Source organism: Aotus nancymaae, unplaced genomic scaffold (assembly GCF_030222135.1).
Source record: "Aotus nancymaae isolate 86718 unplaced genomic scaffold, 86718_ANA_hifiasm-v0.15.2.pri h1tg000046l, whole genome shotgun sequence".
Classification (NCBI taxonomy): Eukaryota; Metazoa; Chordata; class Mammalia; order Primates; family Aotidae; genus Aotus; species Aotus nancymaae.
In genome coordinates, this window is record NW_026988460.1 from 8,437,076 (window position 1) to 8,454,380 (window position 17,305).

Consider the following 17,305-nt stretch of genomic DNA (forward strand, 5'->3'; position numbering starts at 1 on the left):
AAAAAGTTATTGGAACACAGCCACACTGACTTGTTTATATATTGTCTATAGCTGCTTTACACACTACAAGGGCAGAGTTGAGTAGTTATGACCAGAGACTACATGGCCCACAAAGCTGACAATATTTACTACCTAGCACATGTTATGAAAAATTCTGCTGACCCCAGATTTAGGAAGGAGCATGTCTACTAGGAGGAACAGTGACTTTGGACAACAATCGACATGATTTTTTTTCCCACTAATATTCCATTTAGCTCTAGGCAAGTCATTTAAGCTCTCTGAGCCATTGAATTCTCTACTGTTATATGGGAATGATATCTGTAACACAGGAGTTTTGATGCAAGGATAGCAGTATTTTTTCATTGCAGCAGTGGCAATGCAATAAATGTCATTTGATGTTATTGTTACATATTTTTTACTTAACGTTGCATCAAACTTTTAAATATCTCTGACTGAGGAATAGTAATGTATAGGAAGGCAGTCTAATAAATGATTTCATTCATTAAAGCCTCCTATATACACGGACTGAAAAATAGGATGGAATTGTTCTTATCTTCATGGTAGTAGTGAATACTGGTACCTGTGTTCAGTTATCTGGTTTGAGCAAATAAAGGGAAGTATTAAGTCTGAAACAAAAGGTCTCTATTAATCTGTGGAAGGCAGTAACTTCAAAAAACGGGGAAAAGGAGGAATCAGTATAATGCCCACTGGATCAGTTTTCATTGAGAGACAACTCTCCAGCAAGTATTTACTTTCTACCCTTTCTTCAAATAATTACCCACCAAAGTAATATCAATGGGAAACTCAACAAAATAAGCAGTAAAGAACTTTCAAAAACCCCATGATGCAGAAAAAGAAGCATTAGATTCTTTTATACTGTTGTTAGCTGAATGTTTACATTCTCTTCTCCCATAACAGAAATAATGGCCATAGCACTGAGTATTCTCATTTGCTTGGCAGCATAATCAAGAAAATCAACAACAACGACAACAAAAAACAAAAAACATGTCATTTGTGGCCCTGTATATGCTGCAGTAAAATTATTCCTTAAAGAAAAGATAGATGTTCACTCAGAAACCCACACAGTATACTGTTCAATAGTCAGTGCTTCATAATTATCTACACAATTATGCTCTACTTAATATCACTCCTCTATCTTTTTGTACATATGTTTGAGCTTAATTATCCCTTCCAAGTGTGCAGACACTCACTCTCACACACTCATAGGATAAGAACAAAAAGTTCTATTTTGCTATAGAGTGAAGAAGTCATGCAAGGTAGTATTTTAACATCCTCTAATAATATTTAATAATTCAAAAGTTATTTGGACACAAAATCTAGGAGTTCTGCTTCAAAAGCTTAAGGCTAACACAAAAACACACAAATGTTGCCATCTACCTTTACTTACTGGGTGATATATTCAGACCGCCCTGTAAGTCAAAAAAGTTTTCAGAACAAGACAGAGTGCATGATGTTGCCCTGAACAAAGTTAAAAAGGAAAAGACTATTCCCAGGCTTCATGTGCTCTTGGACTAAAACTTTAATCGTACCAGTGCTTCCATGTCTACAAGTGACACCAATCAATGTCACAAGGGCAGCAACTGATCTCAGAGTCATCTTATACCTTAAGTTCAGCCAATAGCAGTTTTCACCACAACTTCCCTGCTTATAGGATTGGAGGAGCAAATAATGTACACATGCTTGGGAATAAACAGTAAGTGACTAACCAGAGCCATTTAAAATGGCAGCCTACATGTTCTACTGTCTCAGGTCAGCAGACACTAGAAAGCTATCGAGGTAAAGAAACTGAAGAGTCACAAGATTCCAGAAATGTGGTTTCATGTGTTAACACACCATTTCACACCACCATGACTAGCCCTCAAGTTCTTCCACAAATAAGGACTGAGTCTTCAATGACTATGTAAACAGTCCAAAAAAAAAAAAGAGCAGCTTCCTAAGAAGAAACAGTCTTACAAAGGCACTTACCATTAGCTGATGCCCAGGTCAGCCTGTGCAAAAAGTTTGTTTGTTTTGAACCGTCCTTGTAGTTAAAAGGAGTAAATTGTCTCCTATTAAAGTGACAGGTGGCAATATTACTTTTGTCATCCCTAGTCCTATAAATAAAGTAAACCCAGATGGTATAAAGAGAAGTAATAAGTCAAATGCCAAGATAAGAGCTTGCTTACTTCCTTAGTTGCCAGGCAGAAGTTGGAAACATATTGGTAGGTCTAATGATCAGCTAGGGGTATAGAATTTTTTTGACTTTTTGTTGTTGTTGTTGTTGTTGTTGCCAACATCAGGTTTGTTGTTTCCTTCTTTTCAAGTGATAAATATTGACCATGTAATATGACCGAAATCAGTGTTTAATATTTAATAAAAAGTTATTTTTTCAAAACTAAGAATGTTGAGCAAAGATGTCATAATCACCAATATTTCAGTCTTAACCATCTAACATGAAATCACATGTGCATAGTGGGATCACAATGATACAAAATTGGAGAACTGAATTTGTAACTCAATGGCAGTTATAATATTCTCCAATAATTGTCAACAATTTGACAGACCAAGAAATTAATCAATAAAAAGGATGTTGAATAATCTTCATTTTTATATTTATCTACTGATAGAGAAATGAATTCTAACAATCTTTCCATTTCTAGAAGTCATTTGCCATTTTCACTGTACACTCTTCAAAGAAATTAATACTATGCTCTTTGTAGCCATTATTAGTTGGTATTAGGCCAAATGAAAAAACTGGCAATCATTACACAATCAGCCACCTTAGGAAAATATCTGGGCTCTACTTTTCCTTACCACAGTTGACAAATAACTTCTAAAAGTTGTTTAATAATGTGACACTGCTTTAAAATGATGAGAATCATAGCATAAAAGATAAAATGAATCTAGCTTCTCTCATAGTTTCATCCAACTACACAACCAGATGCTTATATATGTAGGGATGCATCCATAACTTCAGTTTTCTCTACTGTATATAGTTCTCACAAAATAATTTTAAATTTAAAATATATCTATTTAAAATAGAATCCAGTGTTAGATTTATAACCACAGAGTTCTGTCACTATGCATTGTCTCAAAACAGTGCTGGTTGATATTCAAAGGGAGTAAAATGCAGAGAAGTGAAAATAAATTGTATTTACATTCCTATCTGTGGGAAAAGAAGAGACACAGTAACTTAGGGCTAAAAAAGAAGAGCAGGGGGCTCTGCCACTTCTCAAATTGAAATATGTGACCATTTTTTGAGTTATAATTTTGCCTCGAAAGTAATACAGAATGCAGAAATGCTCCTTATGAATATTTTCTTATGTTCAAGCTTTGAATTTCTGGATGTGAGGAAGGAGTTGGGGTATGTGAGAAGTTTGAAAAGAATGAACATTGGAAGGGTGCCCTAATTAACAGAGGAAGGGACCCTCAAGGGATACCCCACAGGATTTTTCACTCCATAGGGCATAAATGTTATATCAAGCAAAAAGAAAATTTTTAAAACTCAGAGGAAACAGAACACTGAAAGTATGTGTGAGCTAGACACTGCACAGTTGAAATGAGAATTACAGAAAAACACATGTAAAATACCTCACATAGTGCCCGCCCCTGAAGATGGTCAAGCAATGGTGGTCATTATTTGTATGTAAGCTTCAAGACAATGACTGGCAACTGATAATCATGAGGAAATGGCCTCTTTACACACTGGTGAGCATTTTCATACCATCAAACTCATATCATTATTGGCAAGATGGCACACACATAGTAAAAAGGAAATACACATTTGTGTGCATTTCCATCTATGAATGAAATTCCATCTGTGAATGGAATTCTGATCCACTAAGCCAGTTGGCATGCCAAGGAAATTCCGAGCCAGTTGATTTCAACAAACCTTCAAGTTTCTTGACTTAGAAGCAACTCTATCTAGAAGAAGTCATTTTCCTTTCAGCATCCCAACCTTCCTGGGTAAGTCCAGTGTTTGACCATTCAGTTAATGCTTTTCACCTTGAGAACAATTAGAAGTTGAAAATCTTCAGAAATATTTTCAAAAGACAACTCTCCTCAACTCCTCCCACTGCACACCTAGGTTTTTGTGTGCATGCACATCTGTCTCCCAATCCCTGAGAAGTATCAGTACTCTCTCTTTCCCACCACCAAGGAGGGACCACTTGGTTATTTTCTGCAAAAGAAGGTACAACACACCATACTGAAAAAAGGCTTAGTGCAGCTGAAAGCCCACTAGATGAAAATTCAGGCAGTCTAGAAAAATCCCTACTGAGTCAATAACAAGCTGTGTGACTCTGAACAAGTACTTGGAATTTTCTAGACCTCACTGTGTCATCTACAACATGGGCAGGGCTGGAATACACAGAGATATGCATGTAAATACAGTTGATCTCTGAACTACACAGCTTTGAACTGCACAAGTCCACATTTGCATGGATTTTCTTTCGCCTCTACCACCCCTGAGACAGCAAGAGCAACTCATCTTCTTCCTCCTACTCCCCAGTCTATTCAATGTAAAGATGATGAGGATGAAAACCTTGAGGTTGTTCCACCTCCACTTAATAAATAGTATCTACATTTTCTCTTCCTGATTTTCTTAATAACATTGTCTCTTTTTCTAGCTTACTTTAGTATAAGAATACAGAATATAATACATATAACATACAAAACATGTGTTAATCAACTATTTTATTGGTAAGGCTTCTGGTTAACAGTGGGCTATAGGTATAATAGTTAGGTTTTCGGGGAGTTAAAGTTATACACAGATTTTCCTACTAGAGGATGGGAGTCAGTACACCTATTGAGATGGGGCAGAGATCCTTCTTAGGGACCTGGTTGGCCTTCCCAAGCAGAGAAGTAAAGAAAAATCTTGAGTTCCTTCAAGGGAAATTCCAGGCACTGAGCTAGCCCTGAGAAGTAAATGAGCAACTTGGTAAGTAAGAATATACTAATTGCTTAAAACAATAGCCAAGGTAGTTGGAGTCACAAGATGTCTGGCTCCTACAGAAACTAAAGATAACATTTAATACATGTCCTTGAGCTGTTTTTCAGTAACTCAGACCTTTACCAAATCGACTCTCTCGCATATAGACCTCAGATAAGGGAGAAATAATGACTGAACCCTGACCACAGTTCCTTGTTCTAAATTTTCTTCCTGAGGGCCCCAGAGGAAGTCATGCCCACAGGCCTAACCTTAACACTCCTTTCTGCTGACTCCAAGTTTTTAGACAAAGCTTCACTTTCTTAACCTAACTCAAATCAGAGAGCCAGAATCTACCTAGGAGAGGGACCTATAACCTCCATCTCCTCTTACTTCAAGATACTCACCTTTTTAGGTCAAACCAATGTATAATCTTTATGTTTTGATTTACGATTTGACCTGTAACTTCTGCTTTTCTGAAATTTATCACTACCTTTAAAAACCCTTGCTTATAAGCCACTGAGGAGGTCAGGTCTTAAATGTGAGCTGCCGGATTCTCCTTGCTTGGCTGACTGCAAATAAACACTCTTCTTTCTTCCACTGCAAAGGCTTGGTGTGGATATTTGGCTTTACTGCACCCAGAAAGCAGTTCAGTAACACTAACACCCATATTGTGCTAGTCTCAGCTGTACACATACGTATATGTAAGTAAGTATAATTCAGTTTTATCAAAGTATCATGGACCTCAATGTATTTTCTTCATTCCTTACCAAGTATGTCTTCCTTAAAGCTCTAAATCCCAGTAATTCACGGCTTCCTGTTCACAAGCTTCAGTGGCTTTTCCTGAGACATCCTCTTCTTCCACCTCTCCCTTTTCCTGAACTGCTTCAATTTCCATGATATCCTGCTGCACTGGAGATCCTTCCACATCTCTGTTCAATCTTTTGTAAGCTCTCCCACCTCACCCTGGGTTCCGGCCTGTCTCCTTTCATTTAACTCTCCATACTTCCTTTAACCGTCTCCTTGGTTGCTGTCACTAGGCAAACACCTCCCTATCTTGACCTCCTGAGATGATACCCACCCTTTGTGAACATAACAGCTTCCATTCTTTTGCTTTCAACAGACTTCCTGCTCAGGGATATTTAAAAACACTTTTATGCAATGAGTACTTTAAGATAGCTTACCACTTAGGCAACAGTCAATTAAATTCATTTGAATGAGCACTTTATTTGCAGGAATCAGTTAACTGATCAACAGACACTTTTGAGACTACTATTTTAAAAGCTAAATAAAATTGTGGGCTGTATTTAACCTTACGTGTTTGTTGAACTTTAATAGCACTTGCAATATATATATTTTTAAGTTCCCTACTTATCTTCTTAGTCACCATGAAGCTTAAAAAATATCCATTATGTGGAGTTATCAATAATCAAGGTTATAAGAACAAAATACACCAACGTTTGCATCTTTTAGTGATTCTCACAAGCATACTCAGATAAACTGTCAAGATTTAAATGGTATAAATGAAAAGCAATTCAAGATTTAGGCTGCTGGAATAGAGGGGATGATTTAAGTAAGTTTATCTGTAAAAACATGGAGGAAGTCAAGATTTATAAGCAGGGATCAGTGACATCTCCATTCCACTGGTATCACTGCTATCAAATCATATTATACTGTGTATAATACTATAGAAGAAATGATAGCCATTTGAGTTTATGACAACTGCTTACTCGAAGTGCCACATCCAACACCACAAACTCACAAAGTTCCAAATATGTTTTGAGACTAATGGCAGTCCACAGGCATTCTTGAACATTTTCAAAGCGATTATAAAAGTGGTGCTATTAGAACCAAATAAAAAATACTATTCAATCATTTCAGGAAGAACTTGAAAAGTTTATTTTGCTTTCAAAGCATTCCTTAATCACTATTAAGGGAAGACTAGTACAGAAATTCATTCACATTTGCATGACATAGAACAGGATGAATGTTATGACTGAACGCATTTAAAGACGTGTGTCAGTAGTCTTGGGATGTATTTGCATGCATTGCAACTATCAGTGTGAAAACAAGCAGCCCAAATATGTGAATTTTGTAGGCATGTGTTGTCCATGACTAAATCTACAATACTAAAGTAAGCCAAAGTTTATGCTTGGTGACCATGTATTTCATCCTTAATTACAGTATTGAGAATTTTAAAAAATGATTTAACGAAGATTATCTAAATTATTGCATATAGTATGATCTGTTGTCTCAATTATAATAGGCTTAAGTGTATATATACATATATATATGAACATAGGCCTCCATTGCATTTCTAATTCTGTAAAGAGGCAAATATCAAGTTCAGGAGTCAACATATTACATATAATTACATGTATAATTGTCGGGGGCCGGTGAGAGCGGCACGTCTGCCGGGGTCTCTTGGCCTGCAAGAGGGTCCCAATACCTGGAAGATAGAGTGCGCGGAAGAAAAGAAAAGACAGGACAGCTGGAGTCTGGAGGGCTGGCCCTAAAACCAGCAACTTTATTGTACACTGAGTTAGTATATATATCTTTTCCTACCTCATTTTACAGGAACATTCTTTGCCCCACCTCATTTACATAAGCATTCTTAGTCCCGTCTCAATTATCAGAACAGATGCCATTATCTTAATAAAGGGAAGAGAGAGCCATCCGGCTACAAGCTTAGGCAGCAGAAAACACACAATGGGTACAATCAAGTCACACAATGGGTACAATCAAATCACGCAGGTGGGTCTCATTATCAGGGTGAGGAAACCTATAGTTAAAATGTTAATGGTCTATGCAAGTCATCAGAGAGGCGATAGACCCATTAACTTTGCAAATAGCAGTCACAGGAACAAGCATGGGACCCATCAATAGAGGGTAAACAAAGTCATAAAACTAGCCCAGAGCAGGTACTTCAAGAAACAATGCCTAGTAAAACCACACAGCCTTCACCCAGCCTTTTAGGTCAGTGGACCAGAAATAGGCTTCTGCAAACTCAAACTTCTATTAAATCTCTCTTTCACTGGTCTCGACTGCCTCCAGGGGGAGAGAAACGTGTCCGGGCTCAAGCTCCATTATGGCGGGGACACTGAGTGGTCTCAACGCTGGCGCGATCCCCACATATAATTATGTAATATTGAAACATATATGTACATATATGTGCAAATATGTATGATTATATATAGTTTGGCACATGTAAATTAATCCAATTCTCCCTTAGAAATCCTTATAACTTTTTACCACCATATCTAGAGAATAAGTTAACCTTTAAATTCTTTATGATGTCTTCCCATCTTACTAAAACGGACATTGTTTTTTCTATATATATGTTCATAAATACGTAAAACATTTCTCAAAAATGCTGAACCACAATACAATTTGCACATAATGTAAAATTACAACTAAAAATTTGAAATCTTTTAAAAGCTAATCTCATTTTCTTTTGCTACACTTCTACTTTCTGAGTATGTCTTCCTCTTTCTAAATATCAGATGTCATCATATTTGCTATGGAAATAAAAATGGATTAAAAAAATAAGGAGAGGAATAAGAACCCAATTACCCATCTTTCTGAGTATGTCTCCTCACCTATTTAAAAAACTTCAAGATTGCTTTTACAAATTTTACTATCATAAACAATAATACTGTTGCAGTATATTTTCTGTCACTTTTGCTTCTTTTCCTAAGGCAGAAATTATATTTTAAACTTTATAAATGAAGAAAAGATTCCAAGAATAAAACATTTTACTGAAATTTTTCCAAAGCCCATTTGAAAGTCAGAAAATTTTGAACAACTATTCCTTTTCTCTTCGGTGTTAGATGAGTAGCAATGAAAACGTTTTAGAAACAAAATTGAGGCATCGGAGTAAAATCTGTAAAAACTGCAAAAAAAATCATTCTTTTAAAAGTTAAAAGTTTTCATCTATAACTACTATTGATTACAGATTTTTGCTATATATTATCATGTAAATATTTGAAGACTGTTTGAAGTTTGACATAGAGCCCAAAAGTCTACTCCAGTCTATTCATGTCTTTAAATAACATGTGTCTTACCTGACTATTCCATTTGGCCTCATTCCAAACTGATTTCCTCCTTTTAGAAAAGTCTCAAGCTACTTTTTTGTTAGTTTCCTCAGGTATCATGAAAAAACTATGTTTATGTAGAAAGGTGGTCTTCTAAGGAGATGAGTACTGAATTTTTAGGAGTGATCATTTTTATAACTTACTTTCAAATGAGTTAGCCAAAAATAAGTAGATAGAAAAAAGGAGTAAGTACATATTCATACACATATATAGAGAAGAAATACAGTAAAATGGTACAATAGCTACATCTAAATGTTACCTACAGATGTATTCATTCATTGTATTATTGTTTCAAATTTTTTGGTGCTCGAGAATATCATAAAAAGAGGGAAAACAAAATAAAATAAAATCTAAGTTGTAAATACACTATCTTCAAAAAATTCTTCACTTACTTATTTCTCTAGAAAAAATAAAATTAAATTAACAAAAGGAAATACAAGAAATTATTTGTAATAGTTGCTTTTGTATGTGTCAAAGATGAGACTTTTTATTTTCTCTCTACTTTGTTCTAAATTTCAAATTTTCCCAAATTAAAAAAGAAAATTGTATCTATATTCAGTTTTGGTCCTTTAGATAAGTTATTTGCTAAAAATAAAACAGTATTGTTTTTATTTGCATATAAAAATACCAGCACTCTTTAATTTTATATTCTCCTTTATATGTGAGATCTTGCATCTTCAAGCTTCTTTGAAAAAAAAAAGTCACAAATTAACATGCTCAAATTTTGATGTTATATTCATAATACCAAAAGCATAATATTACAGTAAATCTGTAATATTGGTTGTTGCATATTTGCTACGGAAATAAAAATGGATTACAAAAATAAGGGGAGGAACAAAAACCCAATTTTTGGATTAGAGAATTGCATTTTCCTTTTGTGGGGAAAAGATTTGTTTTTCTTTGTTATTGGTAGAATTTTATTTCAACATCCTAAAATTATGCAAGCATATGACTTGTGTATACCTCTAACCTCAACTTAAAAAATACAGGATTTTGTTACCTCCTAAGCAGCCAATGAATGAAAGCAGGATCAACTGTTTCCAAGGCAACATCATCTTTAATTGCCAAAAGCAAGAGTTACTCTTGTCCAGTCTCTGATGAATAGAATGCTTTGTCTTCAGGTAAATCCTTTAATCTGTAAAATATATGTACAAAGCAGTTAGTTTAAAAAAAAAAAAACAGAATAGCTGCTTTAAAAAAAGGTTTTCTTCTTTTCGTAAAAACTGTTTCTCATTCAGAGACACTGAAAATCCTCAGATAAAACAAATCCGTTTTGATACAAAATAAAGGACACTTAAAATGTAGATACTTACAAAACATGTAACTCATAGGCAGATGGAAGTGATCTTATAGAATTAGATGTTTATCAATACTAAAATATTAAATTTTAACATATCAATTAAAATTTTTGCTAGATGATTTCAAGAAAGAAAACATTCTAACTTTTTCCATTTTCTCTAATGATAACATTTTGACAAAACTAATAGAGTCAAATAAGCAAATATCTTGAAGCGTTAATTTTTGTAGTTTCTGAATTTCTAGTAAAGCATGCAAATTATAGATAGCATTATCAATGTCCTTCTTAGACCTATTTTAAGACAACTGCAGAACGCTCCCAATTATATATGCTGTGTAAAACAAATTTTAAAATGCTAATGGTAGAAAATGTTCAGTCTGAGAACCTTGCAAATGAAACCATTTTCTTTTTTGCTTTCTTGAATTTTCAGACATTTGAATATGTTGGTTGAGAGGAAATAATTATGTTAAAGTCTTGTGTCATTTTGAATGGCCACTTAAAACTAGTTAAGCTGCATGGTTAATGATCAAGTAGACTGTATACACACACCTAAAATCAGGACAATCTTCTCTGGACTCCTGAAACTCAGCTGGTACCACACAGGGAATTAATGACTTTAAAGTTTTGTAAAGGAACAGGTACAACTTTCTGACTCAGGAGCTGCTACTGATTGAGCTGTTTTAGTCACTACTGAGCTAAAGAGAGAACTCAACCTCCTGTAGACAGTGGTTCTCAACAATGAGTTCCTGACATGTGGCATATGCAATTAGATATTAAGTACATCACAAATAATAAGAACTCAAAGAGTAAAAATATCACAACTTGAAAAATATGTACTTAAAATAATATGTTAAGTCATCATTCCTATAATAATGTTCTTGGGTGCCTGCAATCTAATATATATTCTTGGGTAGGATGTAAGAGATGGAATTGTGGCTAGAATGCCAAGCATTAGGCATCACTCTCTCTAGGTCCACTGGAATCTGAAACAGGTGAAAATACAATTGAGAACTACTGCTCTAAGACTGCAGGTTAACAACTTACAGTACCATTGATCTTTAACCTTCTTTCAGTATCCCCATTGCTGCAAACTGTGTGTCTCAGTTTGAGTTCCACAACATAAACATGACAAAATGAACTCCAGTGCAAATAATTTACTTGGTAACTGAAGGACAAAAACAGTCAGGATAGGGAAGTAAGATAAGAAAAGGAAGGCAGTCTAGAAAGGGTGAAATATAAAGCCTCCTAACACCATGAATAACTGGAGTTTATTCCCATAAGAATAAACTCTGGAAGTCCAATTCCTATAGGACATATGCCTCAGAGTCATCCAAACATTATCCCTGAGTTATTCTTGCCAAGGGGCAAGGCAGCTAGGTTACTCACAAACCAACTCCCATGACAGTAATAATTGCCCAATACTTGTAACCTCCTACTAGGGCAGTAAGTAACTCCAGATGTTAAAAAAAAATAGAAAAGAAAAAGAAAAGGAAAGAAATGCATATGCTAGCTATTAAAAATGGTGTGTGCACTGAAGTGATGAAGGCAAGAGGATGAGTAGGGCACATGTAGTGTCTCCTACATTGTGCATAGAAAACAGGCTTTTTGAAGTTATTTTTAATAGCATCAGGTCCTAGGTGACGTACGTACAAAATTATTGAATAATTAAAATATATGAGGAAGAGACACACATTCCACTTCAATCAATCATTATACTGCTCAAGCCTTTCCAGTGGTTGATTTTCCCTGCTTGGACCAAAGGGTCTCAGGTATCTTGCCTTGCTTCCTTCTTCTGCTCACTCAATGACATATCCTGTATCCATAATTATTTTCAATTACTAACTTAAATGATAACTGAAATCCTTCTAGATTAGATTTAATTTATAACTGACAGCCACAGTTTGTTTTCTAATCATGCATTTGAAGACACTGTGGTCTAAAAATCATGAGAAAGATGAAACACACCAACATGCATATACACATAGATAGATATAGTAGAAAACCAAGAATATTTTTTAAATTATCAAATAAAATACAATGCTAACTAGTCATAAAAAGCATGTGAAACACAAGATACATTAATTTCATACATATATATGTCTAAGACTCATGAGAAACTAGGAAATGATAGTAACATGCACTAAAGTCTGGGGACAAGGGTTCAACCACTGGAAAGGCTTGAGGAGTACATTAATTGAACTGGTACTTCCTTTCTTGATAAGGTTATAGCTATCCAGTGTATACATGAAATCTAACTTAGAAAGAATTTGGTGATAACAGAATAACAGACTTAGAATAGGTAGTTGAGAATTTTAGGAAAGGAAGGAGAATCTCTAGCAAAGAATTCTGCAGTAACATTGTCATTATCATCCTCATCCTTAGTATCAAAAACTATTCAAACAAATATGTAAAGCTCTGCCCTGTCATTTGGAGGAAAAAAAAAAATACATGGTCTGTGCCCTAATACTGAAATGGGAAAAGAGAATATTATACACTCTTATAAATAAGATAAAGAGTAAATTACTAGATTGATTGATAAATCTCTGACTCAGCAGCTGCTACTGACTCAGCTGTTTTAGTCGCTACTGAGCTAAAGAGAGAACTCAGCCTCAGTTTACTCATCACTGGTTGCTCCAATGTTCCAAATACCCTTTTACAGGAGGCCTTCAAGCAATGTTTCTTGCTGAGCTTTAAGAACAGTGAATGAGTTACTCAGGAGATTACATCTTTGCACTGGACAAGTGAGTGAAAAGCATTTCTACTGGAACCAAAGGATAAGTCACAGCATGGGATCTGGCCACCATTTGAAAATTGTTTCAGGAAAGTGTCTAAAAAGGCATAAAGAAGGTGATTGCTTTCAAAAAACGTTATCTTCCAAACAATGCATTCCCAAGATAACATGTACACTGGTTATATTTAAAACATAAAAATGTTTCCAAGAAGTTCCAAATTATTTTTGAAAACTCATTCAATAAAAAATTATTAAGTACCTCTTAGCTGCTGGGATTACAATTCTAGAGGGAGGTAAAGGTGGTGATGGGATTGTCAGAAGACTGAGTGTCCTCGTACTCCTGGAGTGTGTCAGCTATTGGGAGTGACACCTTGTTTAAATGAGTACGAGGTATTTATAAATTGCCCACTGTGAAAGGTACAATAGAGGGGCAGATGTTTCTATGCAAGCCTAAATGAGAACAGTCCTCATCAGGACAGTTAGGGAAAGCCTGTCTGAAGAAGTGGAGTACAGAAGAAGAAAAGAAGAGATGACATAATGAGGTGTGTGGATGTGCTGCAGTGAGGGAAGGAAGACATTTTCCTGGTGTAGACAAGTACTTGGTATGGATTTATGAGGTGGCAGATAGGCCTGTGAGTAGCTAATGTCTGGACACTACTCCTCCATCAACTACTACCTATCTCCATGCTGTCGTAAGACCTTACCACACCTCTCTGGAGCCAATGAAAAGGCTCAGTAGAGGGCTTCCAGAATTCTGCTCTAGCCATGTCACTTTGGATTGATCAGTATGCATGCCCTATTGCTGGTTAAATATTTTAACAATCACCTCTGGGCATAGGAAACAGAATATGCAAAGGCCCTGTGGCTTAGGTGCTCATGGTATGTTCTTGCTTTTGGGTTGCATGAACAGGAAGAAGGCTAAAGAGATGAAAGACACCTGGCAAAGCTGCATGTGGTATGAAATGAGACTGCAGACGTATGGAGGTCAATCCTGTATGCCTGGCTAAGGGTATTAGTCTCAGATTAAAGCCCTTGAAAGGTTAACTGCAAGTTTAACCAGGGAGGCGATAAATCATATTTGAAATAAACATTCAAAGTAGACATATTATAATCTGCATTAATGGATAAAAGTTTGATAACTATGGGTGTTATATTGTGAATCTTTTAGAACTTACATTAACTCACCCTTCACAAGATGAAAAGAGAACACATTTTGCAACATACCACTTTTACGCTCACCCACAAATTCATAGAAACTAAAAAACAATAGACAGAGTTTGATTTAAGGGAAAAGTTAATATTCATATAATATTCATTTATTATGTGCACACATGCATGCACTGTATAAAGTTTGAGGTTAAAAAGAACTGTCATTCAGGAAGATTTTTAAAATTATGTTGCTTATTTTTAATCAATGTTAAAGTAGGACATTGACTTTATAAATAACGAAGGTAATTAATACAATCACAATCTGACTTCTCAGCATTGCCAAGTATCGTCATGGAGAGAAGGGACACATTAAAGCTCGTCCCACTTCTGAAATCACAAAGCTAAAATAAATATAAAGGAAGCTACTGAAGCAAGACAAATACAAATCAAAATGTCATCTGCTACAATAAGAAAATTCTACTATTCACAGGAATGTTTTAAGCCAAAGAAAAATTAGATACCCTTTAGAATTTTCCCTGCTAATAGACATTTGCATTTAAGGGCTAAAGCTTAATATATTCACAACACGTTCTCACGGCAATCTTTAAATAGCCCCCAAATTTAGTGCATATTGACAACTGTACTATCTATTCTTAATGTCAGCTGAGCTAAAAAATGCTAGACCTTGGACTGAAAACCAAAAATGCCCTAAATAGTTGTTCCTGGTTGCTCTAAAAGAAGGAAGAAACCATTTGTGGCTTGTCATATACTTTACAAAACTGCTACTAAGATGGCAGATATCATGAAATATTGATATGTATTATTATTTTTAATGTATACAGACAACCTTGAATGTCATCTTGGCAAATACTAAGAGTTACATTTCTTTATGTGGATAAAGTTTACGTATGAGAATGATTTGGCAACATTTCTTTCAGATAACATGTACCTAACAAGCATTTTTTTTTCTCAAAAGAGAAAAACCCTACAGCAATTTTAACTAAAAGGACTGCTTAATACATCACCCTCTCTTACATCCACAAAAAGTCACCTCCAATTTTGATACTTTAGAAACAAATTATATTTATGAATATATATTATTTCTAATCTTCACCAAAAAAACTCGAGCAGACTAAAGACAATTATTATATTAAAATATTCAATTATTAATAGACAAAAGTTTGATAACTATGGGTGTTGTATTGTGAATCTTTCAGAACTTACATTAACTCACTCTCATGGTATGCAACCACACTAGCTGGTAGTCAACTAGTTAATGATTGTACTGGCTTGTTGAGAATGTGTATCCCATCAGACCAGAAATCATGCATCACATAACCCATTTGTTCATTCATAATCACTCAATCATTCACTCATCCACAATCTTCACATCTTCCAGAGATGTAGCTCATCCATTCTGCATACTAACCCTGCCTCCCTACTGCTGAAAACTGGCCAGACAGGTGATGAAAGTCACATGAACTCTGGGCTCCAAATCCAAAATTCTTGATGAACTCCCCCATCTTTCCTGCAGTTCACAAATGTTCAGCAGCAAAGAGGGAAGAATATAATGCACCCAGTTTGATGTTACCTTCCATACCCACATTTCTGTGTTGACAGCAGAACAATCTACAAATAGGGTGAATGTCAGCTGAAAGTCATCCCGTGCTCCTATAGACACCTACAGCACTTCGTATTCTCTCCCTTGACCCTCAGCACTCCAATACCTTCTACTGTATTATATAGATGATGGCTTTTCTCTCTAACTAGACTATAATCTTCAAAAAATAGTGATTTGTAACCTTTTGTAGGTTAAGGTTCCTTTTTAGAATCAGCCAAATGTACGAACACATCTATCTCTGTAGTCCAAATACACATAGACAGACATAAGCCAACCTGCATGTACTACATGCTTTATTGCACTGAAACATAATTTCTTTTCCATAGGAATAATATGTATATATGTGTATACCTAAATAGATATGTGTGTTCATGCGTGTATATTAAGATATTTCTTGCTTATTTTTCATGCATAAATTAATGAGCATCTTATGAAAATGGAAATAAATCTAAACTATACAATTGAAGAGAAGGAAAATCCTCTTCGAAGAAACAAATATTCCTGAGAAGGTTACTGCTGAAAAACTTGACAAAGAAGTTTAAATTATGACATTGTTTTTATATGTTGAGGCATGTCATCTCTGACATTCTGTTAATTTTTGCTTTTGGTCTCCCAGCAATCGGTGGACCTAAGTAGCAGCAAACAGAATCAGAGCTCTTGTGTGTACATTGCAGTAGATGGGGCACCTATACAAAAATATTGCCAGAATATTCTGAGATACTATGTGTTGGTTTCAGAGCTTCTTTCAATTTATCCTCAACTCAAAGAGATCTCTGGCAAGACCAACATCACTGATGCTATGCCAGAAAAAAATTACAAAACTGTTTTTCAATTGGTTCCACTAGTTTCATCCAAGTGCAAGCTGAAGGGACAAGACACAGTTACCCAATCATACCAACCGACATGCTTCAAAATATTAGATAATATGTCAAGACTTTTTAAGTATATTTGACAAAGGGTTTGCTTCAATGTTCTTGCTTTGCTTTAAACCTCAAATTAACTTGGTCAATTCCAGGGCACATTGCTTTACAAGCCTCTCAGCAATCATGGATGACTACTACTTGACTGCAATAACACCCCTTGGAGCATGTTTCAAGACAAGACTTTTGTTTAGGAGCAAGTTCGAGTTTCAACAGTGTTGCAAAATTTTGAAAGCAAGTCATCATCCCTGAAAAAGAACAGCACTATCAAATGTTTTTCCAAGGTAGCCGAATCTAAGGTGGCTTTTTATAACATTTTTTATGTGTCATATTTTCCCTGAAAATAACCTTTACACATATAAGGGACTTAGACTTTAGGGTCTTACTATATTTAATGATGAAAAGAAAACTAAATGATAAGCAACTTCTGTGATATATTCTTTTTCATGACATCTTCCAAGTTAAACATGAAACAAAATGAACATAGACAAAGTTAAATTATTATAAAGGGTATGTAGATTTTCCTTCCCTTTGATTCAGTGGGAAATTATTCCAGACCTCCTTGT

The 17,305-nt window shown here is 35.2% G+C and overlaps 1 protein-coding gene across 2 annotated transcripts in view; it reads right to left on the reverse strand.

Moving 5' to 3' along the window:
• Positions 1-17,305, reverse strand: part of CNTN3 (contactin 3) — a 332,828-nt gene that overhangs the window by 235,746 nt on the left and 79,777 nt on the right. Inside the window, exon 1 of one of the 2 annotated variants that reach the window (XM_064361917.1) lies at positions 10,022-10,159. In XM_064361917.1, coding sequence (XP_064217987.1) covers positions 10,022-10,076 — 55 coding nt within the window. In that variant the 5' untranslated portion in view covers positions 10,077-10,159. Of the gene's footprint in view, positions 1-10,021; positions 10,160-17,305 lie in introns of those variants that run through there. The other variant, XM_012477072.2, reaches the window with a different exon arrangement.